Source organism: Vicugna pacos, chromosome 1 (genome assembly GCF_048564905.1).
Source record: "Vicugna pacos chromosome 1, VicPac4, whole genome shotgun sequence".
Lineage (NCBI taxonomy): Eukaryota > Metazoa > Chordata > Mammalia > Artiodactyla > Camelidae > Vicugna > Vicugna pacos.
The window spans coordinates 63,399,380-63,426,048 of record NC_132987.1 but is presented as its reverse complement, the minus strand read 5'-3'; the positions used below and the strand labels follow the sequence as shown (position 1 = coordinate 63,426,048).

General features: G+C 34.3%; 1 protein-coding gene across 1 annotated transcript in view; it reads right to left on the bottom strand.

The window, feature by feature from the left end:
* OSBPL11 (oxysterol binding protein like 11) overlaps nt 1-26,669 on the bottom strand; it is a 75,617-nt gene that overhangs the window by 34,408 nt on the left and 14,540 nt on the right. The window contains exons 2-6 of the mRNA XM_006200897.4: nt 22,657-22,725; nt 16,430-16,605; nt 15,480-15,559; nt 13,792-13,968; nt 3,365-3,566 (exon numbers count right to left, since the gene is read on the bottom strand). Coding sequence (XP_006200959.1) covers nt 3,365-3,566; nt 13,792-13,968; nt 15,480-15,559; nt 16,430-16,605; nt 22,657-22,725 — 704 coding nt within the window. The remainder of the gene's footprint in view (nt 1-3,364; nt 3,567-13,791; nt 13,969-15,479; nt 15,560-16,429; nt 16,606-22,656; nt 22,726-26,669) is intronic.

Sequence of the window (26,669 nt, the reverse complement as noted above, 5' to 3'; positions counted from 1 at the left end):
CCTATAAGACTAAAAGCAATTCAGCCTGTTAAGAGACTCTGCAAGACAGTGACTTGTATCTCATTAGCATGAGCATCATGATTGGGTATTTTACTACAGAGTAACTCATAACTTGAAATCAGATACCATTTAAATGAATCAACCCTGAACAGTACTGAACTCACTTCTTGGGCAAATCTGTGAATCAGAAAGTATATTCCCAGCCTAATAGTTGATTTGCTGTCTTTTCTGCATGAACCATGTCCCTCAAGAGATAAAAAGTATACCATTAGGCTGAAGAGAGTCACAATTACAGGAGGAGGCTGCGATTGTGAAACAGTAAAATTTGCTTCAGTTTGGGATTGAACCTTTTTCTCAGTAGCAGCTTTCTAACCAATCAAGATAATTTTCTCGATCTAATTTAAGAATTGCAAATGCATGTCCATTTTTTTTCCAGTCATATGAAAAAGCTCCATATATTTTTAAACTCAAAGGCTCTTCTACTGAATAAATAATAGCTGACCTAGTAAATGACCGTGGTCTCATTTAGAGACCTGTCATCTTCTCAGTTAATGACTCAATGTCTCTTGTTACCCTCAACTAGTTTAACAAAGTGGATTCTATGCCTAATCAATAATGGAAGATGTTCCATTTGATTTCAGAGGCTGATTTAGGTTGCAGAGAAGCTTGATTATAGAATGCTACATTAAGGGATGCTCAGACTACTACAGCAGAAATTAAAAGGCGTATGAAATTTACTTAGTCTATAATAAAATCCCAGACTTCAGTAGAGAAATAAATTACAAAGTACTTATCAGGCTACCAGGCAGTTTGCCTTGCTACTTAGTTAACTTTCACTTGGCACTGGGGGGATACACAGTCGTGGTAATGACCTAGATAAATGAATGGAACCTGTTGCAAAATTCCAAAGAAATGAAACCACTTTGCACCTACCTTGAAATGTTTATTTTTAACATTTAAAATGCATTTAAAATGTACACAAACACCAAAGTTTAAAAGATGTATTTTAGGAGGTCACTCAACTGACTGGAAACCATACCAAAATTCTTTATCATACCAATCATTTGGTCTTGGGATCCCTCTAAAGCAATAATCACTACTGTGTCTCTGTATAACATACATTAAGACCTCATGGGACTAAACACTAATTTTTATTTAAATTTCACTTCTCCGATCATCTCAAAATTTGAGTGGGAAGGTAATTCAGTTTTTTCATAATTATATTTTCATTCTCAAGTGACTTAAGAATAAATTTCTACAGACCTAATTTGGAAAACATGGCAATTTGTGAGAAACAGCAATATTACTGAATTAATTCCCTCAAATACTCACAAGTCTGTGCTCTAAAAGACAGTGATAAGAGAGAACATCTTTTACTTTAAACAATTCTGTAAAGTTTACAATGTGTTTCATTTTAATTTAAAGAATACAAATTTATATTGTACCTACTTCATTAATCATGAAGCAATCATTTAAAAATATGGCTATAAAACTATAATAATGAAATTCTAAGAATTTAAAAAATTACACAGTATTTAATTAATCAAATAATTTTTTGAATTGAAGTATATTTGATTTACAATATTATATTAGTTTCAGGAGTACAGCATAGTGATTCAGGATTTTTATAGATCATACTACACTCAAAGTTATTATAAGATAATGGCTATAATTCCCTGTGCTATACAATATGTCCTGTTGCTTACCTATTTACAAACATAGATTTTCAAACAACAGTGAGGTAAAATAAAAACTAAGAAAAAAAGAAAAGCCTGGTTGGGCATGTACTAATATATTAACAGGGGCAATTTCTGCTTGGTAGGATAATGTACAATTTTTTTCAATTGAATGGTAATTTCTAAATTTTTTATGAGTATGTTGCTTTAAAATAGGAGAAATGTATATTGGACTACTTACAATTCCTCTGAAGCACCAGTCCATGTTCACAACTCACAATTTAGGCTCTTCCATCTCTCTGGAATGCCCTTTCCCCTGCCTCCCACCCTTAAACTAACTGGTTTTCCTAGCTCTTCTGTGTCCTTCCCATACTTTCCTATCAGAAGTATTAGTCCATTCATATATTCTCCCACAGTACTTTGTTCCCATGTAAATGATCTTTACATATTAATTATAGTTAACTATTTACATGTTTCTTACCCAAGTGGACTATGAGTTCCTTAAAAGCAACACAAATAACTTACTGGCCTCTGTAATACTGCCCTGATCTATATCTACAATTGCCATTAGCTTGTTACTGTTAGCTTGAAATACTGAATTTAGGCCCACACAGGATGGGATTCATACCACATCCGTATCAAGATCTGACTGTAGTTAACTTTTTCCTGAGCAAAATCTCAATTTCTTTCTAAAATACCTTTCTTTCACAAGTAAGGGGAAAAAAAAAAAAACAAGCAAGGGGAGTTAGCTGGATAAGAGAACAAAGAATGCTGGGAAATACTGAGTCACTACTATTAATACAATGTGATGCGGTTGAGGGGTTTGGGGAGATGTTGTTAAAGGGTACAAACTTGCAACCAGAAGATGAATAAGTCCCAGAGATCAAATGTACAACATAGTGAATACAGTCACCAATAATGTATTAAATATTCCAAAGTTGCTAAGAGACTAGATCCTAAATGCTCTCACTACAAAAAGTATGACAGTTATGTGATATGACGGAGGTATCAGCTAACATTTTGGTGGTAATCATATCACAATATATAAATGTATCAAATCAACACAGTGTATACCTTAAACTTATACAATGTTATATGTTTATTACATCTCAATTTTAAAAATGATGAGTTTATTCATCTTATTTAATTGGAAAACTCATCTTTTGTTACCCCATGCAATAACATTCTTTGCCTCAGTAAATTAAGTTCAACAAATTAAGTGTTCTCAAATACTAGATGCATGTCTTATTTTTCAAACTGAAAGGTGACTGACAGACTTTAATATATATTTCTCCATCCAGAAATAATGATTAGTGGACTAAGCCAAAACTCAAGGAATGATTCTAACATTTCTACTTTGATAGATGGAGAAATAGTGATGCCATCAACTTTAATAAAAATATAGAAGATGTGAGCTTTGAGTTCATTTTCTGACATGGTGAGTCTGAGGCTTCTAAAGGGATATTTAAATTATATAAGACTAAAAATCATTTTACATTTGAAAATGGACATAATAAAAAAGACTTTATACAACATTAGTGTGATAATTAAAAATCAAGAGGCTTGCTGGTTTTCTATTTGCTTTGTTTTGTTTTAATTAAGATTTTCTGGAGTAGAATTACAAAGAATGCAGTTAGCCCTTTCCATTGGCGTGCAGTGCTAAGTCTTACCTTTAAGCAATAACTTACCTGAAGGCAATGAGCCTTTCTGATGTGATGCATGCTGCAACTGGAGAATATGAAAGCAGTCATTTAAGCAGTTCATAGTTGCCATGGAAGTAGCCTTGAGCATTAAGAGATCCTGGTCCAAGGAACTAAGGTGGCCAGAAGCAGGAAGGCATTCAATTCGTCTAATTAAGTCTCTTTGTTGTCCTTCAGCATGAGACATCATCTAAGGAAAACAACAGTTCTGTGTGTCCCACTCAAAATTTCTTGCCATATATACATATATACATGTATACATACACATTTTAATTACCATATTCTGTATAACAAGTATACATACATAGTTGCCATTTTTAGGACAGATTAGGCTTAGAAATCTATTTTAAGTTTGGCTATTCTCAATTAATAAGCATTTAATAATGCTTCTCAATTGAGCAAAAGATGGTAATCTTTAGCAGATGTGCTTTTTCTTTGGCAGCAACGAAGATCAAGACTTGCCACCTTTTATTAACAGCATAAATTTATACAAGTCATCAGAAAGAACATTCCAGATCACCTTTAACAGTAGCATTAAATATTTCACTCCAAAGTAAAATTAATTCCCAGCCTGGGCTCTCAACCATTTTTACACAGCATCTCTGGAGAGGCCCAATTTGAACCTACAGTGAGTCTACATGCTTCTGTTTGCTAATCTTTCTGGTTCCGTTAGGTTGATTTTGGAGCAAATACTGGATGTAAGTTTTTCAGGTTAAAAGAGTTCAATACGCTTTTTGATTAGGAGGTTTATCTATAATAGAGTCAATGGAATAACAATGATGAGGAGCAATCAATTTTTTAAAATGAAAACTGAATTTATCGTGCTTAATTACTTTCAATTGTGAGCAGAAGGGTCTCATCTCAGATTGCCTATCCTTTGAACATTATTTTAATTCACATAGACTCTTTAGTGGAGAGACATTTTTAGCTTTCAAAGGCTCTGCTCCAGACAAATTTTCATACAGTTCATCCGAGGGCTAGTGAAAAAAGAGATGCAAAATGATCCTATCAAGCAAACGAAGTGTGTCATATATGAAACAGCCCCTGAAAAATACATCCTGGTACTGGATCAAACACTACAAGAGTGGTTAAATGAAAACTGTCGGTATAAAGGTATCTACACAAATCTTCCTCCATTTACAATGGTGTTACACCCTGATAAATCCATCATAAGTTAAAAATATCACAAGTTGAAAATATCAGAAGTCAAAAATACATTTAATACACTTAACATACTGTACATCATAGCTTTGCCTAGTCTACATTAAGTGTGCTCAGAACTTTTACATTAGCCTACAGCTGCACAAAATCATCTAACACAAAGCCTGTTTTATAATACAGTACTCAATATTTCATGTTATTTTTTCTACTGCACTGAAAGTGAAAAACAGAATGGTTATACAGATACAGGATGGTTGTAAAGGTGCTAGTTGTTTACCCTCATGATCACGTGGCTGACTGAGAGCTGGGGCTTGCTGCCAGCATCAGGAGAAAGTACTGTACTACATATCACTAACCCAGGAAAAGATCAAAATTTAAAATTCAAAGGACAGTTTCTACCGAATGTGTATCACTTTTGCACCACTGTAAAGTCAAAATATCATAAGTCAAACCATTGTAAGTTGGGGACTGTTTGTGTATATGTAAATGTTTTTATATATAAATGTCAGGACTAATTCCCAATAATCTAAAATTATGAATAAGTACAACTACTTTGGAAAACAGTTTGGCAATATCTACTAGAGTTAAATATATAGAGCTAAATAAACATAATCCATGACCCAACAATTGTATTCTTAGATACATAGCCAACAGATATGTATATATGTTCATCAACTCAAATGTCTACCAACCCTGGAATGAATAAAAAATATTAAGGTATGTCCATATAATAAATACTGTGAAGCAACAAAGGAACTGCTACATTCAATATCACAAGTAAATCTACAACATATGTTGACTAAAAAGAAGCCATACCTAAAGGAGCACATACTATTTGATTCCAGTTTTAGAAATTTCAAAAGTAGACAAAATAAATCTACGGTATTAGAAGTCAGGATAGTGAGGAGAGTGTAGTGATGGAGAGGCATGAGAGGGTCTTCTAGGGTGCTGGAAATACTTAATTTTTTAATCCAGGAGGTGGTTATGGAACATTCAAGGATGTGCTGACTTTACAAACAAAAGTAACAGAGTGGAGGAGGTATGGCCTTTAGGGCTTGTCTAATAATCAGCAGTAAGTACACTGAGGCAGGGTTGTTAACAACTGACTTGAGCTGGTTAGGCTCTGTGTTAACGTTCTAAGAGCTTCAATCTAGAGCCAGAGTTTGTTCTTCACTTTCTTTCTTGAACTTGGAGAGTACAACTTCTAATTCTCATCATAAGAAAAACCAGTTGAAAAATTGAACTTTTAAATTAAAAACACTTGCTCACTAGACTACACTATTCAGAGAGCACAGAAGGGGAAAAAAGATGTACACTTATGTATACTTTTTAATATTATGTTATAAAGCAATAAAAGTTTAATAAAGGAAAAAATCATAAATAGGACACTCACAACATAATCAGCTATCACTTAAGAGGGAATATAATATAATACTTAAGAGGGAAAAAAAAAGTGTTTCTTTGTGTAAATGGCCCAAAAAAACCACCTGCTAATGCTGATGTTAGAAGTGAAGAGGCCTAAGAAAGTGATATTCTTGGTTAGAACAAAAAGCTTTTTAATTATAGCACAATGTTAAAATTTGGTTATGGTTCTTTTTATTTCAGTTTTGTTTTATTAGGTAATTGACACAATTTGACTGCATATATATAATATATTACATGTAAATACATATATACAATATACTGCACATATTTTTTAATTTACATATATGTACTGTTCATTGTTTCTAAGAACAGTTTAGAGCTTTAGCTTTTTAAACTTACATAGTTATCAAAGGAATAAAGCCAACTACAAAGTAAGAATCAAGAGGATGCAGTAATCCAATCATAAACGTCAGTCAAATGTGCTTACACATATTCAAGAAATCAGTCTTCTAAGTTATCAGTAGTTCATTTATGTCCTTTTTTTTTGATTTCACAGATGAGTGATATCATATGGCATTTTTCTTTCTCTTTCTGGCTGGTTACAGTTCTTTGCAAAGCAAACAAAAGAGTTGTTCATATATTGACAATGAAATAGAACTGATTTGTGAAGCTGTTTTAGTGATTATTCCTAACATTATAAAAATCAGTTCCTCAAAAAAGAAAAAATGCCAGGAAAGCTGAAAACTTGCTTAATCTGTGTTTTGGAGCTAAACATGGTAAACATGGTGAGAGTGTGCATTGCTTAAGTGGCATCTAGGCTGTATGAAAACCAGATTAGAAACATGATTTTATCACTTGTATTTTAATGTCTCCTTTTACTAGACTGGTCATGTTAGCTCCTCCCAGGGCAAGCAAAGTACCAGCATGAAGTGATTAATAGAGTAATTTGAGAAATTATACTAATAATAAACAGTAAATACTAAAGCAGATCACTTTAACACTTTAGTAATAAATCCACATTCAAGCACAGTATGACTCTATTCTCAATAGTCAGGTGCTTTTGCCAACTGTTATTTCTTCTACTACTGGACTTATTTATAGACTTTGATTAAAATATTTCTTTCAAACTCACTTTGAATTATATCTTTACATTACAGCTTCCTAGAACTGGATCACTCTAGAACCTAGAGCTGAATCACTCTAGAATAGCAATTCTCAAACAGTACTCTGCAGATCCTTGTGGGAACCTATGGAGTCAAAACTATTCTTACAATAATTCTAGGAAATTATTTGCCTATGAATAAAAAATTATTTCACTGTGGTGACATTTGCCTTGATGGTTCAAAAGCAATGGTGGGTAAAGCCACTGGCATCTTAGTGAGAATCAAGGCAGTGTCATCATTGCCATGCATGGATAGATCTGGGGCGGTGGGGGCAGGGGGTGGAGCCAGTTCTACTTAAAAATGTCCTTGAAAAATCAGTAAAAATCATTCATTTTACTATATCTTGACTTCTGAGTATGTCTTTTTTAAATAGCCTATGTGAAAAATGAGAAGTACACTTCTGCTGCACACCAGAAAAAATGTACTTCTGTTGCATACCAAAGTACAGTGGTTGCCCAAGGAAAAGCACTTGTGTCACTGAGCTGCAAGTTGAACTAGCTGTGTTTTTCACAGATCACCATTCTGACAGGAAAGGAGATATATACATATATATAGATATAGATAGATAGATAGATAGATAGATAGATAGATAGATAGATAGATAGATATTTGTATGTGTATATGTATATATATGAGCACACACGTGTGTGTGTGTGTGTGTGTGTGTATGTATTTTGTCTCTGCCTCCCACCTCTTCCTGGCACACAGCTCTTAAAACCTTTGTAATTTCCTAAGTGATCAGAGCTGGGGGGTCTTTTGTTATGATATTTGGTTTCTTGTAATAGCTTCAGGGCATAAAGTTGAAATATGTCCTTTGTTATTCTTAACAAACCCCTTTCAACCACAGTACAGTTTATGTGAAAGAAGTGATTTTTGCAGAGTCCCTAGATAAGGGCTTACTGCCAAGGGTACCAACCCTGTAGATTAAAGGATTAGAACTTTCAGCCCCACCCACCAACCTCTAGGGAGGAGAGAGGAACTGGAGGTTAAATTAATCACCAATGGCCAATGATTTAGTCAGCCATGCCTAAGTAATGAAGCCTCCACAAAAAACCATAGGAGAAAGTTCAGAGCTTCTGATTGTGAACACGTGGAGGTGCTGGGAGGGTGTGCAAACAGAAAGGGCATGGAAGCCCTGCATTCTTTCCCCCAAATCTTGTCCTGTGCATCTCCTCCTCTAGCTGTTCCTGAATTATAGTCCTTTACAACACACAGGTATTGCAGTAAATACTGTTTTCCCAAGTTCTGTGAGTTGTCCTAGCAAATGTCTCAACCTGAAGAAGGGGTAATGGAAACCTCCCATTTATAGCTGGTTGGTCAGAAGCACAGATGACAACCTGGACTTGCAAATAGCATCTGAAGTGTGGGCAGCTTTGTGGAATCTGACACTACCTCAGATAAACAGAAACCCCCACACATTTGGTGACCAGAGTACAGAAGCATAGGATGTTGTAGTAGAATAGAGGAGAAGCACAGGAGGGTTTCCCCTTGATAGAATTACCGTTAGAAACTATGGCTCTTCAGGAATGGGGTAGTTGGTAGACATTTTCTCAAAATTAAACAAAATGGCCTGTCACTTCAAGAAAACAACCGACAGTATTTGTTGCCAGTTATAAAATCTGAGCTTTAAAATGAAATTAGAATTTTGGAAAACCTCTATCTCTCACTATAAACTTGACAGTTTCCCAATACTGAAAGCCTTTTCTGATGGGTTGGTGGGGATGTTAATGAATGTGACTTGTTTTTTTTTTAATTGAAGTGTAGTTAGTTTACAATGTTGTGTCAATTTCTGGTGTACAGCATAATGTTTCATTCATACATATACATACATATATTCCTTTTCATACTCTTTTCATTATCAGTTACTACAAGATATGGATGAATATGAATTTTTGATATTGCATATCAACATCTACAAGCCCTCACAACTCTGAACTAATTATTTTCGAAATGACTAACGCATAGTGTTAGAAAATTATGCATTCGTTAAAGATCCATTCAAACTATAAGATGAACCAATGGATTTTTATGTAACAGAATATGAAAATTTATTGGTATATATTAGATTCCACACTGTGTCTAACACTTTAGAAGCTGCCACTGTCAAGTTTTAGTGACGTATCGAAGAACAGTCACAATTATCTTAAAAGGCTATTAAACTGGGAAAGTTGAGCAGCTACATGTAAAAGAATGAAATTAGAACATTCTCTAACATCATGTACAAAAATAAACTCAAAATAGATTGAAGACCTAAATGTAAGACCAGATACTATAAAATTCCTAGAGGAAAACATAAGCAGGACACTCTTTGACATAAACCGCAGCAATATTTTTTTTGCATCCATCTCCTAGAGTTAAATAAAAACAAAAATAAATAAATGGAACCTAATTAAACTTAAAAGCTTTTGCACAGTAGAGGAAACCATAAACAAAACAAAAAGACAACCTACAGAAGGCAAGAAAATATTTGCAAACTATGCAACTGATAAGGGATTAATTTCCAAAATATGCAAACAGCTTATACAGCTCAGTATCAAAAGAACAAACAACCCAATCAAAAAATGGGCAAAGACCTAATTAGACATTTCTCCCACGAAAACATAAAGATGGCCAACAAGCACATGGAAAGAAGCTCAATATCGCTACTTATTAGAGAAATGCAAATCAAAACTACAATGAGGTATCACCCTACACCAGTCAGAATGGCCATCATCAAAAAATCTACAAATAATAAATGCTGGAGAGGGTGTGGAGAAAAAGAAACCCTCCTACACTGTCGATAGAAATGTAAATTTGTTCAGCCACTATGGAGAACAATAAGGAGGTTCCTTAAAATACTAAAAATAGAGTCACTATATGATCCTGCAATCCAACTCCTGAGAAAACTCTAATTCGAAAAGATACGTGCACCTCAATGTTCACAGCAGCACTATTTACAACAGCCAAGACATGGAAGCAACCTAAATGTCTATTGACAGATGAGTGAATAAAGAAGATGTGGCAGATATATATATATATACCACATATATATAAAATACACAAATATATAATATGAACACATATATATACACAATGGATTGTTACTTAGCCATAAGAAAGAATGGGATAATGCCATTTTCAGCAACATGGATGGACCTAGAGATTATCACACTAAGTAAGTCAGACAGAGAAAGACAGACAAATATCATATGATATCACTTATATGTGGAATCTAAAAAACTGATACAAATGAACTTATTTACAAAACAGAAATAGACTCATAGAAAACAAACTTATGGTTACTGAAGGGGAAAGGAGAGGGATAAATTAGGAGTCTGGGGTTAACATATACACACTACTATATATAAAACAGATAAACAGTAAGGACCTACTGTATAGCACAAGGAACTATATTCAATATCTCATAATAACCTATAATGGAAAAGAATCTCAAAAAGATTATATGTATATATGTATAACTGCATCACTTTGCTGTACAACTGAAACATAACACTGTAAATTAACTATGCCTCAATTCTAAAAACGGCTATTAAAATAGTCCTCTTTCTTCTAACCACATTATTTGTGTGAGGTCAAATTTTTTTTCATGTATTTCAACCAAAACTACCTATTGCAATAAATTGAGTGCAATTATTTTGTTTATTTTGGCAAAAAAAATAGTTGTTTGACATAAAATATGTCATTTATGTTAACATGTATGGATTTATTCATTTTTATTTTAATAAAATAACTTTAAAATAAAACTTTCAAAACAAATATTTTTAGAATAACTGCTTTAATTTCTAATAAGGTAAATATTGATAAATATAACTCACGTAAAACAAAAGCTCTCTGAGGTCCTCAATAATTTTTAAGAATGAATGAGTCCCAAGACCAAAAAGCTTGAGAACTCCTCCCTGGAAACACAGGTCAGCTTGGTATCAAAAGTTCTCTGAATTTCTTTGTAGAGAAAAAGGATCTCCATAATCTCAAAGTACCTCCCTAAGCCTTTTATTAACTACAGAAAGAAAGACAGCAACTTTATAGTGGAGAAATCCAGTAGAAGCTACCTTAACCAAGTGATCTAGGACAATATCACTGGTAGTAAGACATCACGAACTCCTTGACATGAGGACTAAGGATAATATTTTCTGGAGTTCCCCCCCCCACAAAAAAATGTATAATCTCATTCAAATGATAAGAAAATATCACACAAATGAAAATTTTGGAACATTAAACAAAAATAACTGGACATTCATAGGTGTCAAGATCATAAAAAATTAGACTGAAGAACAATTACAGATGGGAGGAGACTAAGTAGTAATAACAACAATTAAATGCAATGTGGGATCCTGGATAGGATCTTATAACAGAAAAAGAATGTTCATGGAAAATCTACAACAAGTTGAATAAGGACTAGAGTTACGAGTACTGTATTTATAAAATTTCCTGGTTTTGGTAATCATACTATATTATGAAAGATGGTAACATTATTCAAGGTTGGGTGAGGGATATATGGAAACTCTGTACTACTTTGGCAACTTTTCTGTAAATTTAAAATTAGTTCAGAATAAGAAGGTTTTAAAAAGTTTTCTCAACTTGTGAAAATCATTAGCTTTGGTTTTACCTTAACACAAATCTTTTCAGTCACTGCCTTGGATAAAAACTACTTAGAAAAGGCTCAGAAACTTTTCTAGGGCCCCTGCTTTCATAAAGCATTTAAAGCTTCCACAATGAAATACATCCAAGCCACAAAGCTGAAACAAGATTCTTAAATGCATGGCTTCAAAAGCAAGGCTAGAAAACAACATGCCTCTAGAGACCAGATTATGATGATTTTAAATAATTGGCAATAAACTAACTTTTAAATGAAAAAGTAGTTCCAGAGATATTTAATATCTGTCTAGAGGACAAAAAATGGTATGACTCCAAATGGTATAAATTCTCAGAAACAGAATTTATTCCACTGGTACAGAAATGTTCCTAACAGAGTCATTAATTTTAAAGTTTGAACTGCTGAATTCTTGAAAGCAAAAACATCAACCTACTAAAGACACACTCAACTGAAACTTTTTTTTGCATGTGGCATTAGCAAAAAAAATTGTCAAACAATGGTACAACACAAATCCTAGGATAACTGCTGGTGCCATAATTCAAGAAAGTCATTAATTAGTTCTGTAAGCAAATATCTGTCTTTCCGAAAAAGGTACTTGTTAAAACTTTGGGGACACACACTCTACATACAAGTGTCAGAGTTACATGCTAAATATTAACATGCTATCACAGTGTTATGAAAGGTATATTTAAAGTCACAGAATACTTTTTTTACAGTGCAGGTATTGTAAGAAATTACCCCTGGGTATAAGAATACAAAACAACCATTAGAGCAGGATAGAGAAGAGAAGGTGATTAAAGTCATCACAGCAGAAGAAAAGCTAAGAGAGATATGACAATGGTCTCAGTATATCAGGTATAAAGATCCAAACCCAGCCAAGAAGAGGCCTCCACAGATCGCTAAAATTTTAAATACAAAAAGGTTCCTTTTCCTTGAAAATGTACACCATAATTCATGACAATTTCACCTATATACTTTTTGCTTCTTTTTAAATTTTTACTAAACTATACTGACATATAGTATTACAGATAGAAAAGTACATGTATCACAAGTATGTAGGCTTGATGGATTTTCATAAACCAAACACACCCATGTAACCAACACCCAGATCAATAAATAGAATACAGTCAGCTTCTCTGAAGGATCTTCAAACTCCCATTACTAGCCATGATGGAAAAGTTTCAAAAATTTCATGGTGGCCTAATTTTTAAGGGTTAAGGAATACACTATTACACAAGTCTGCCCCTAGATGTTTTTTCTTTATTCTATCCCTTGTTACTTTAACCACATTTAATGTTTCCTTTTCCTTCACTCTAGATTGATATAGAAGCACTCTGATTCCCTTAAGACACAAACACCGATGTATATCTACAGATTGAATACCATCAACATAAACACTAAAAATGTATCATTTTATGAAGAAGGTGTTTATAATTATCACTTACTTATAACAGGACTAAAAAGTGAGTCAAAAGCTATTGTTTGTTTATCTCAAGCATGTTAATTCATTTCTTTAAATCTCAACTTCTTCATCTAGAAATACAACCTAAAATAACTTGATAGAACATTCCACTAGCCTCCTCCTTTAAATCATTTGGGTGTGATTTATGATACTATTTTCACAATCCACTACATAAATAGCTATGAACTCTACCAAATTTATCTCAGTAAACAACACCTGGATTATTCAGAACCTAACAACCACAACATTTATTAACTAGAATAATTTGGTACTCAGTTTGAAAGAGAAGAAGAAAATGGTGAGAGGAGGCAACATCAAGGATTTAAGTATTCTGTTTTTTTGTGTGCTTAAAATTCTCTATTTACATGTATCAGTTTCTTAAAAAGTCACTTATTTGGCTATACAGTCTTCCCACTAGGCTTAACAATAACCTTTTTGATCGTGAATTTTACATTAAAGGAGTCTGTACTTATACTGAAAGATACAGACTTTTAAAAAATAACAGTGTACAAAGAACCTGGTTGACAAAATTTAGGAATCAGGGAATCTTTATGACTTAAACATTGAGGGCCCCAGAAGACACAAATAAAATTTTAAAAAACTTCTGTGAGAAAACCAAGCAGGTTAAGATTATTTTATGCATTTTAACTTGATTTCAATTCATACTTACTTCTCTGACTTCCACAAGATGGTCTGGAGGTAAGTTAGCTCTTTTGCTCACTGATTGTAGTTTGGAATGTCCAACATTAAAAAAGGAAATGGCATTTTGGCTTGGTCTCCTCTGGGATATAGGAGAATTACCACTAGATGCAAGTGAGAAGCTCCGTGATTTCAGAGGAGGATTATTCTATTAGACAAACAAAAAAATTCATTCCTTTTTTAAAATTTAGGTTAACTCACAACCTATCATATACTGGAGGCTTACACATGAACAGTTTTAAAAATAAAATTAACTTCAGAATTGACTACAAGAACATTTCTGAAGATGATAAAATTTAAGACATTTAAAGTTGAAGTATTTCATACATCCAACTGGTAATTTATTTAGAAAATTAATCCCAGGTTTGTGCTGTCAAGCACTTTTTTTCCACATTAGACATATATTAGAAAAACAAGAAATTTCTAATTTCAGATCTTTAAACACCATGATTGAAGCAAAAAATATACTGAGCAATACTCAACATAAACTTTTTAATGTAACATTCAATTATCTTTGGAACAAACTAGCACTTTCTAGTCACTACCAGTGATCAGAATCATGCAGCACGAATAAAGCTTTTATGTTGGATTTCCTGAAGACTAAGCCATAGGCCTAAACCACAACTTTTAAAAATTTAGTTATGGGGAAAAAACACTAGGAAGAAAAAAAGTATGGAATCCTGTAACTATGCTGCCAATATATTAGTTTTTAGACATTTCTAACCTCAGATTTCAAGTTCTAAGACCTTCCTTTTTATCTTAAAAAATAAAACACTCCAAAGGAGATGTACAAATGATCCACAAGCACATGAAAAGATGCTGAACATTATTAGTCATTAGAGAAACAAAATCAAAACCACAATAAAACTCTACTTAACACTCATTAGGGGTGGTCACAATAATCATAAAAAAGGACAGGAACAAGTATTGGCAAGAATATGGAGAAACTGCAACCCTCATGCATTGCTGGTGAGAACGTGAAAGTCTGACCACTTTGGAAAACAGTTTAGCAGTTCCTCAAATAGTTAAACAGAGAACTACCATATAACCCCGTAATTCCACTCCTAGAAACATAACCCAGAGAACTGAAATCCTGTGGTCACACAAAAACTTGAACACAAATGCTCATAGCAGTATTATTCATAATAGCCACAAAATGTAAACAATCTATATGTCCATCAACTGATGAATGGGTAAACAAAATGTGGTATAGCCATACAATAAAGTATTATTTGGCCTTAAGAAGGAAAAAAGTATAATACATGTAATGACGGGGTGAAACTTGGAAACAGTATGCTTATGTAAGAAGCCAGACAAAATAACCACATATTGTATGATGCCGTTTATATGAAATGCCCAGGACAGACAAATCCACTGAAACAGAAAATAGGCTAGTGTCTGCCAGGGGATTGGGAAGAGGGGAATAGAGTGACTGCTAATGCATATGGGTTTTTTGGGAGGTGATGAAAATGTCTGGGAATTAGATACTTAAAACAGTTGTACAATCCTGTGAATATACCACAGACCATGAAATTGTATACTTAAAAAGGGCAAATTTTATGGTATGTGATTAGTATCTCAATTTAAAAGTACAAAAAAATAAAGTTAGAAAATCTTTCCCCATTTTTGTGCATTAATATCATATATTAATCCACATACCTTGCCAATAGCTTCAGTGTGGTGTTGTGTACATATCTGAAGTCTGCTAACCCAATGTTGTCGCTCTTTAGCATCTGTGGCTGATAAAAAGTATTTACAAGTTATTCACCTTTTGTTTACTTTTTAAATACAATTAATTGTCTGTAGTATAAAGAATAGATAATTGAAAATCAGAGGATGGTCCTACTCTCCCTAGAGTAAATGTCCCTGACCAGAGGGAGGTAGGAAAGAGGCTCTGGCAACAAAGCATCAACCTTGTTAGGTAACACCGTAGCTGGATGTGGATATTTCATAAGAAGGATAAATTACAACCAGCTAGGTGGGTATATGAGACTTGACATGTCAACTTTCTCATAAAAATATGCTCTTCTTTAAAGAACTAACCTCTATTAAGCACTGGATGTGCACTCAATATATTCTTTCAGATCTCTAGCAGCACGGTCAGTTAGGATTATCGTTATCCCTTATGTATATTAATTAAATAAAAAACACATACTTTTGTTCAAATTAAATTTATCTAAACAAGTTATACTTTATTTTAATGAATATGAACATTTAATAAATCCCACTTACATACGTTAAGTCACTAAAAACCACAAAGAGAGCATATGAACCAAATCAGGAAAGGAGGTAAAATACAAAGCCATGGAAGACATAAAAAAAAGCTTAAACAAGTCCATGTTTTAGATTTCTCAGTAATCAGGGTTTCATCTACACAAATTTCTTGGAGGAACCAATTTTAAATAGACTTGTTCATTGTGTCACTTTAAAAAAGTTATTAATTAAAACACATTTCATAAATCCTTAAAGCAATTCCAAGGTTTAGAATATTATGTCTGTATCATCAGTGACAGCAGTTTTTATTTCCAAAACCCACATAGCAGGGAAGTACACCAACTTCTCAAGGGAGGAAGAAAATCACACTATTAATTCTCATATCTCAGTCATACCTCTGAGTTTATACTGTTCCCCACTGGCAGCATTTACAGTGAAGGTGTGAGAGTCCTCATCACTGGGTGATATTACAGCTCCTGCAAGCTGCAAAGTACCTCTGGGTTTTTGATTTCTAGACTGTTCATTCACAAAGTACTCCAATAGCCCAGCTTCATTGTTTAAAACAAAAAACCTATAACGATTAAAAGAAAAGTCATAATTTAAAAATAATTCTCCTAGTCAAACAAAAGCAAACCAAATTTTAATCCCATAGTTTGGAGTTTTTGCTATTGAAAACAAAATTCAAAAGCATTTCAAGAAGTACTTGAAATACTAGATTGAATTTCCTAGCAGTAAATATTATTGAAAAATTGGACGAGTTTAATAAAAAAGATATAAAACCTTCAGCTGAGAAAGAGGTATTTAATGGGGAAGAGGCATACCAGATAATGCAAAAGGGAAACAAAAGATACAGTATCTTTTCAGAGGAAGATTTATCTCTAGAATTCATTAACAGGGAGGGTAAGTTGCCCAAAGACCAAAGGATATTGGGGATATTTTTATTTAAAATTCACTGGAGATAAATCAAAACATAAGCTCTGAGGTTAACAAATGCTAGGTAAGAAATGAATCTGATTTAAGATTTAACCAGTGAAATAAACAATGAGAATAATGCTAAGGTAGAAAGATTTTGTAAATGTATCATTAAATAGGTCACAACTACAGATTACTGATCCTGTTTAAAAATGAAAAAGCTGCAACTGGAGATGCAGAAACGTAAAGAACTTGAAACCAAATGATGAAATACTGATACACTTTGGAAAAGAATTTGACGATCTGATTTGGTTCCAGACTGGGAAACATATTAATTCAGATTCCAGTTTAAATAGTACAACAGTTTTGTCTTTAGAGAAAAAAAATTTTTTAGTTTCTATTTCAAAACACTGATGTTTGTGTTTAGAGCAATTTTGCATTCTATATGTTAGTGTGTTCTGTAAAGGAACCAGGTAGACCATTTGATCCAGTTCAAGTTCCTAGAAGATGTTGTCTTAAGCAACGTGGCAATCATATCAACCATACCTAACTGGGAGAGAACAGAATCAGCGGGGTTTGTTTGTTTGTTTTTTGAATCAGTTTTTTATTCAGGGAAAAAAAAACAAGATGAGAAGCAAGTAAAAGAAATTGAAAGCACCTGCCTGAAATGGGAGATTGAAAAGCAAAAAAAACTATTGTTTTTATTATTTGTCTTTTAGCTTGCTTGTGATTTTTTAAACTATGTTCACATATTACATTTGATAAAAATAATTTTAATACTTTTGAGAGTTTTAAACTTTCATTCCTTTAATTTCTAGAGGAGTCAAACATTTTTTCATGTGTTTATTGGCCATCCGTAGTTGTACTTAGTGACCTGCTCCTCATCTTTTGGCCATTTTCAAATGGGCTGTTTATCATTATTTTCCCTAAGATTTGAAGGGATTATTTTAATTAACACAAAACAGCCACTGAAATCATCTTATATTTTTAAAACATATGACCCATCCTTAGTAATCTGCTATGGCTGGTCTGAATGTGTCCCCCTAAAAGTCATATGTGGAAATCCTAATCTCTAAGATAATGATAATAAGAGATGGGGCCTTTGGGAAGTGGTAAGGTCATAAGGGTGGAAAACCCTCATGAATGGGATTAGTGCCCTTATAAAAGAGACCCAAGCAAGCTCCCTGGCCCCTTTTTGGCCATGAGACTACAATGCGAAGTCTGTGAGGGCCCTCACCCAAGCATGCTGGCACCATGATCATGGACTTCCAACCTCCAGAACTGTGAGAAATAAATTTCTATTGTTTATAAGCTACCCAGTCCGTGGCATTTTGTTACAGCAGTTTGAACAGACTAAGACATGAATCTACCACAAAAAAAACTCATAAATAAATGGAATGGGTCCGTTAGCAAGAAAGCTGTCTCTTGAATATACCAAAAACCATTGAGTTGTACACTTCAAATGGGCACTATATCTCAATAAAGCTGTGAACTAAAGGAACAAATGAACAAACAAGAAATAAAGAAAGGAACAAACGAAGGAAATGAGGAAGGAAAGAAATCTCTTCCTATGTTTGAAGCAATAAGTACAATTCATTTCAAACAGTCAAGGGAAAAAGACTGGTCTCATCTCTTAAAAATAGTAAATTCAAAGACAATTTAAAGAACAGTATGTTTGGAAATCTCAAGTTTGCTGTGGGCATGTATTTCTTATCCCAAAAACATTACCACAAATTTACAACATGGGATATACCTAGATACACAAAAAGTAATACGGAAGAATGACTGGTAAAATGAGAGGAATGAGCCAGTAACTGATTTCTTTCTTATACTAAGATGATGCTATGGACCCACTGGTAATAATAGGCATTTTGGGCTGTCTTTTATCATACATAGATTAATTCAAATGTTCTTCCTTCATCCCGTCTCTAGAGATACTTTACAAGATGTATAAATTGGGGATAGATAGACAATCCACATAGGAGGAAACTTACTAAAGCTATTTTGCCCAGAAGGGTACTAGACTCTTGTTTATGGTATTTTTTAGCAAGTTGGCCTAACCAAGAAGCTAAAGAAATGTAGAAACAAAGGCTTAAGATTCAGCATCTATCTTTACATGCAGAAAAGTCACCTAAGTTGTTAAAAAAATTTTAAATAATCGGGTTTTGGGGTTTTTTTTTGCAATTTCAAAATAACAAAGACTGCCAATTTGAGAAAATGACTCATCTTCAGAACAGGCTACAACTTAAGGTGAAGTGTCACCAAATGGAACTTAAATCTAAAAAACATTCTGACTTGGAAGTATGTCTTATGATGACAAAAATCAACTTTAGTGAAGAGTTGGGATGGAAAGGCACCTATATGTTTTGTTTCAAACATGCTAGGCCTCAGTGCTGAGCATGTATAGAACTTCTAAGCAAAACAGGAAAGGATCTCACTTCACCATTAGACTGAAAGTAAAAGAAGTGGGTTCCTTCCTTGCTCTTTCCTAACTAAGGTACTACATTCCAGAGCAAGCAGTTATTTAAAGAGTATGCCCATGCTGGATTTCTCCAAGCTGCTCTAAGTGGCCCTTAGTCAAAACAGAAATGGGCTGCAGGGTAACTGTCTTGAATATCTGGCACAGGTACAGTGCTTTTGTTACCTAAGCTTTATCTGTAGCACATGGACAAAGCGGCTCGGCCCGCCAAAAGGAGCTGAGCTACTAAACCTAAGATTCTTTAACATGGTCTTAACCTTTCTGTTCCCCTTTAATCACTCAACCTGCACATACCATGCTGGGAACCCAGTATATCTCTGCTGTGCCACAAGACTTCAGCCAGGTTGACAGAAAATGGAAGATGGAAGTTTTTTCTACAGCGGGCTTACAGCAACCAAATTGGCAAGCTAAGACCTCCGTGAGGGAGCAAGTTAGTAAAAGGTTCTGTTTTCAGTGGCAAACAGGGGTAGGTTGTCTTTATCCCCACACTTTCCTCTGCTGCGAAAACTGGCCTCTTAGACAGCTGGAGGGATCACGTCCGCAGAGGCAATGCCCCTCTATATGCTAGAACTTCCCTTGGATCTCTTAGCTAACTCCCCAGGCAACCAGTGACCAATGGATCTTTTTGGTAGGCTCCCTCACGCAATGATACAAACACCTGCCCCCTTATCCCATGGCTGTAAGTTACCACTGATCCGAAATGCCATCTTTTAACATACTAAATCTTATACGGTGGGTATGTTTCAGAGCTTTCTTACTCTGTTCACTTTTGAGATTTCTCAACAATATTCAGTAATATTACATGAATGAAAGTTGTTGAATGTTGTGGGGGAGAAAAGTTAACATAGTTCCCTTTTTAAAAAGAGAACAAAGAATAATGCTAAGAGCAAAATGACAATTTTTTTAAAAACATACTTTATATGTCATTTACATACATAAACCTTCAAAAATTACACAAAAACTGAGGTGGGAAAATGCAAAGTGAATGGCTCCCTTGACTTTGCCCTTTTATTTTTTATTTATTTGTTTATTTATTTATTTATTTGATAAAAGAGAGGAACCTTAGAAAACTACCCTTTCCACTTATATAGGAATGATTCCCTTCCATGTTTTCATATCCAGTTTTGACTTCTCTTATGACCTCCAACTTCCTGCATGTCACTCCTATCTGAAAGCCCTAATGTCACTTCAAACTAAACATGACCCAAGCTGCCTTCTCTTTTAAACAATCATATGTTCATCAGTGTTTTGACTATTTTTTAAACGTCTAAAAATCATTCTTTCAAAATACCATATGAGATTACTCATATGTGGAATCTAAAAAAAGAACATAAATACAAAACAGAAACAGACTCAAAGACACAGAATACAAACTTGTGGTTGCAAAGGGGGAGGGGCGTGGGAAAGGACAGACTGGGAGTTCAAAATTTGTAGATACTGACGGGTATACGTAGAATAGATAAACAAGATTATACTATATAGCACAGGGAAATACATACAAGATCTTGTGGTAGCTCACAGAGAAGAAAAAAGTGACAATGAATATATATGTATGTTCATGTATAACTGAAAAATTGTGCTCTACACTGGAATTTGACACAACATTGTAAAATGACTATTAATAAAAAGATGTTTAAAAATGTTTAAAAATAAATAAATAAAAATCATTCTTTCTTATACTATGTCTCATTTTCCAGTTGTTTAAGGTAGAACAGAAAATTCACCTCCAGTTATCCCATCACAGCCAAAAGCAGAAGTCTTCCAAATGACATACGGATAAAAAGCAGCATGTTATAATGCAAAGAACATAGACTTGGGAGCCAGAACTATTTGGGTTCAAATTCTAGCTTTCTCACTTAAAAAAAAATTTTTTTTTAATTTCTACTCTTCTTTGTGGGGAGAGGTAATTAGGTTTATTTATTTATTTATTTTTAAATGGAGGTACTGGGGATTGAACCCAGGACCTGCTGTTTGCTAAGCATGCACTCTACCATTGTGTTATACCCTCCCGCCCTTCTCTTTTAAATAGTTTAAAAATCACAATGAGATACCACATAACACCCATTAGGATGACTATTATTAAAAACACACAGAGGAAAACAAAGTAGCAAGTGTTGGTTGGGAGGATGTAAAGAAATTGGAACTTCTGTGCATTGCTGGTGGGAATGTAAAATTGTACAGTAGCTATGGAAAACAAAATGGAGATTCCCCAACATGTTACACACAGAATTACCATGAGATCTAGCAATTCCACTTCTGGGTATGCACACAGAAAATGAAAGCAGGCACTCCAACAGGTATGTGTGCGCCAATGTTTACAGCAGCATTGTTCACAATAGTCAAAAGGTGGAAGCAACCCAAACGTCCATTGATAGGTGACGGGCTAAACAAAATGTGGTGCATACATAACTACGGACCATTATTCAGCCTTAAAAAGGTAGGAAATTCTGATACACACTACATGAAAGAACTCTGAAGACATCATACTAAGTGAATAAGCCACACCATTTATATGAGGTTACCTAGAGTAGTCAAGTTCATAGAGACAGGAAGTAGAACAGTGGTTGCTAAGGACTCAGGGGAGGGAGAAATGTGGAGTGATTGCTTAACAGGTACGGAGGTTTAGTATGAGAAGATGCCAAAAGCTCTGGAGAGGAATGAGGTGATGGTTGCACAACAATGTGAATGTATATGCCACTGAACTGTACACCTAAAAATGTTTAAAACGGTAAATTTTGTTATGTTTATTTCACCACACACAAAAAAAAAAGTTTCATCCTCTGCCCCACAACTACCAATTCCACAAAGTATTTAAGATAGGACTGCCTGTGTGACCTTAAGTTGGTTATTTAAACTCTCTAGGGCCCCAGAGAAGTTTTGAGCATCTTGAACAGGCACTTAACACAAAACTCTTTGCTGCCTCCAAACCACCCAAAAAGCCTAACCACTGAAAGTATGCATAAAAAAAGCCCAAAGCAAGTGAACAAATTATTCTAATATTAATATAATAGTAATTTCTGAGGCATTTGGAGGCTGTAATTTAGACAGGTGTTAATTCCTCCTACCCTCTAGAAAAGAGAAGAAAGTCATCAGACCTTTAGAAAAAAATGGTAAATCTTCCTGTAACAGGTTTCCCAGCCATATCTATGCTGAAGTAAGATGAGAATATAAAATTATCAGCTCCACTTCCGGTCTCTTGGGAGACTGATATGACAGATTAATCACACTTACCTGTACTGCCACCCAGTGACAAGGTTGGTGTACTTCATTAAGTAGCCACACACATTTTCCATGTGATCACTGTTTCAAAAAGATCAGAAAGTACCAAAGTCAGAGAAAATTAGAAAAAAATCCCAGGAGGTTAACTGAACAGTTTAAAGGGTAGCTGTAGATACATAATTTTTCTACAAACGCTTCAAACTTACTTCAGAAGTAAAATTTATAGGTTAATAAGTAAAATTTACAGTTCTACTGAGCTATTTAATCTCCCATATTTCATAACCATAGGACTTTATTTCACCAGAGTTCTTCAAAACAAGTGTAATCCCCAATAAATTATATAATATCTCAAATATAAAATCATTATATAAGTATAAAATTATATAAATATGAAACAAATATACTATAAATGTAATTATAAAAATACTTTATAACTCAATTCAGTACTAAAGAAATAAGATCCAGTTTTAAGGTTCTAGAATAAACTAAAAAGGGTCTCTAGGTTGAACAGAGCCTCCTTACTCTGATGGAACATATTATGTTTTTGATTTTTTGGCCTTCCAAAATGAAGATCCTGTTTTTGATGAGTGTGACACCTCACTCCCACTCCCCAACCCTATACAGGCAGAGGCAGAGTGCTCAAGTCAAGTCTTGTCATTGGAAAGACTTATTTGGGACCTGTATTATTAGCCTAACTACAATTGAGTTTCTTTACTCTCTTTTCTATCTATTAGATTATGTTATAGTGGTTTACAGAAAATGCAATATCTCATTGATATTTCTTTTCCAATATTTTAAGGTTCCTTACACTTAACAAAAAGATACTAACACTAGACTGATGTATCTTTTTGATATACGGGCTTCATCTTTTTTATTTTGTAATTTACATTAAGAATTTCTTTTAAACTCACCTACTCTAGTTTTAACTATAAAATGCAATGGATTCAACACCCATTTATGATAAAAACTCTTGCCAAAGTGGGTATAGAGGGAACATATCTCAACATAATAAAAGCTATATATGACAAACCTATAGCCAGCGTAGTTCTCAACGGTGAAAAACTCAAAAGCTTCCCACTAAAATCTGGGACAAGACAAGGATGCCCACTATCACCACTCCTATTCAATATAGTCCTGGAAGTCCTAGCCACAGCAATCAGGCAAGAGAAAGAAATAAAAGGGATCCAAATTGGAAAAGAAGAGGTAAAAGTGTCATTATATGCTGACGACATGTTACTATATATAGAAAACCCTAAAAGGTCCACAAAAAAGCTACTAGAGCTGATCGAAGAATTCAGCAAGGTAGCAGGTTACAAAATTAATGTTCAAAAATCAGTTGCCTTTCTTTACACTAACGATAAGTCAACAGAAAAAGAAAGTAAAGAAACAATCCCCTTTAAAATAGCACCCAAAGTAATAAAATATCTGGGAATAAATCTAACCAAGGAGGTGAAAGAATTATACACAGAAAACTATAAACCATTGATGAAGGAAATTAAAGAAGACTTTAAAAAATGGAAAGATATTCCATGCTCTTGGATTGGAAGAATCAATATTGTTAAAATGGTCACACTGCCCAAGGCAATCTACAGATTTAATGCAATCCCTATCCAATTACCCAGGACATATTTCACAGAACTAGAACAAATCATAATAAAATTTATATGGAACCATCAAAGACCTAGAATTGCTAAAGCATTACTGAAGAGAAAGAAAGAGGCTGGAGGAATAACTCTCCCAGACTTCAGACAATACTATAGAGCTACAGTCATCAAGACAGCATGGTATTGGTACCAAAACAGACATATAGACCAATGGAACAGAATAGAGAGCCCAGAAATGAACCCACAAACTTTTGGTCAACTCATCTTCGACAAAGGAGGCAAGAATATACAATGGAATAAAGACAGTCTCTTCAGCAAATGGTGTTGGGAAAACTGGACAGCAGCATGTAAAACAATGAAGCTAGAACACACCCTTACACCATATACAAAAATCAACTCAAAGTGGATTAAAGACTTAAACATAAGACAAGATACAATAAACCTCCTAGAGGAAAACATAGGCAAAACATTATCTGACATACATTTCAAAAATTTTCTCCTAGAAGAAATAAAAGCAAGAATAAACAAATGGGACCTAATGAAACTTACAAGCTTCTGCAGAGCAAAGGAAACCAGAAATAAAACAAGAAGAAAACCTACGGAATGGGAGAAAATTTTTGCAAGTGAAACCGACAAAGGCTTGATCTCCAAAATATATAAGCAGCTCATACGACTCAATAAGAAAAAAATAAACAACCCAATCCAAAAATGGGCAGAAGACCTAAACAAGCAATTCTCCAAGGAAGACATACAAATGATCAAAAAGCACATGAAAAAATGTTCAATATCACTAATTATCAGAGAAATGCAAATCAAAACTACAATGAGGTATCACCTCACACCAGTCAGAATGGCCGTCATTCAAAAATCCAAAAATGACAAATGCTGGAGAGGCTGTGGAGAAAGGGGAACCCTCCTACACTGCTGGTGGGAATGCAGTTTGGTGCAGCCACTATGGAAAACAGTGTGGAGATTCCTCAAAAGACTAGGAATAGACTTACCATATGACCCAGGAATCCCGCTCCTGGGCATATATCCAGAAGGAACCCTACTTCAGGATGACACCTGCACCCCAATGTTCATAGCAGCACTATTTACAATAGCCAAAACATGGAAACAACCTAAATGTCCATCAACAGGTGACTGGATAAAGAAGAGGTGGTATATTTATACAATGGAATACTACTCAGCCATAAAAACCGACAATATAACGCCATTTGCAGCAACATGGATGCTCCTAGAGAATGTCATTCTAAGTGAAGTAAGCCAGAAAGAGAAAGAAAAATACCATATGAGATCGCTCATATGTGGAATCTAAAAAACAAAAACAAACAAACAAAAACAAAGCATAAATACAGGACAGAAATAGACTCATGGACAGAGAATATAGACTTGTGGTTACCGGGGTGGGGGGCGGGGTAGAGGGTGGGAAGGGATAGACTGGGATTTCAAAATTGTAGAATAGATAAACAAGATTATACTACATAGCACAGGGAAATATACACAAAATGTTATGGTAGCTTACAGAGAAAAAAATGTGGCAATGAGTGTGTATATGTCCATGAATGAGTGAAAAATTGTGCTGAACACTGGAATTTGACACAACACTGTAAAATGATTATGAATCAATAAAAAATGTTAAAAAAAAATGCAATGGATTTTATATACTTATTTTCTCTACTATTCCTGAATCACAGTTTATTTGGTAAAATTTCAGCTAGCCAGCATCTAAGAAATTGAAAGCACAGATATAACTGGCAACCTTTAAAACACAGACATCAAGAGCACAATCAAGGGAGAGGTGACACAACAAACAGAACTAAATTTTTATAAGATTTAGATTGACCTGAATGACAAATGAGAAGAGAGGAAAATAAAGATATTCTCTCAGGCAAACCAAATGACCAAATTGACTATAAGAGTCCAGTAGCTATTACTACTGGAGAGCAAGTAGGAGGCTGCCCTCTAATCTCACGTCTTCTTGGTATTTGAAAATAAAGATCAAATGAAAATAAAGAACTGATCAGTATGGGGTGGGTTTTTTTTCCTGTATTTTTCTTCCATTCTAAGGTGGGCAAACAACACTGTTTATTAATATTAAGTGAAACTGCTCAAGTTCTTTAGGCTTTGTAAGGTCTTAATCTCAAGAAGACAAAGGCTGTCAACTTCTAAAATGCCCACCCAAAGTTATGGTAATTTATATTTATTCTGTTATGTTAAAACTGACAGTACCATTTGAATTCTCATTTCAGTATTTTCTAAAATCCGTATCTAAAGGAAAGATTCTTCTCTAGAAACCTAATCCATTGGATTTTTTGCTAGAGGGCCTCTATTTCCAGTCCTAGGTCACAGCAAAGCTATTTCTTTCAGTTCTACTGGTACTTGAACAAGCAGAGAGAGAATTTTCTTGCATGGCTCTCA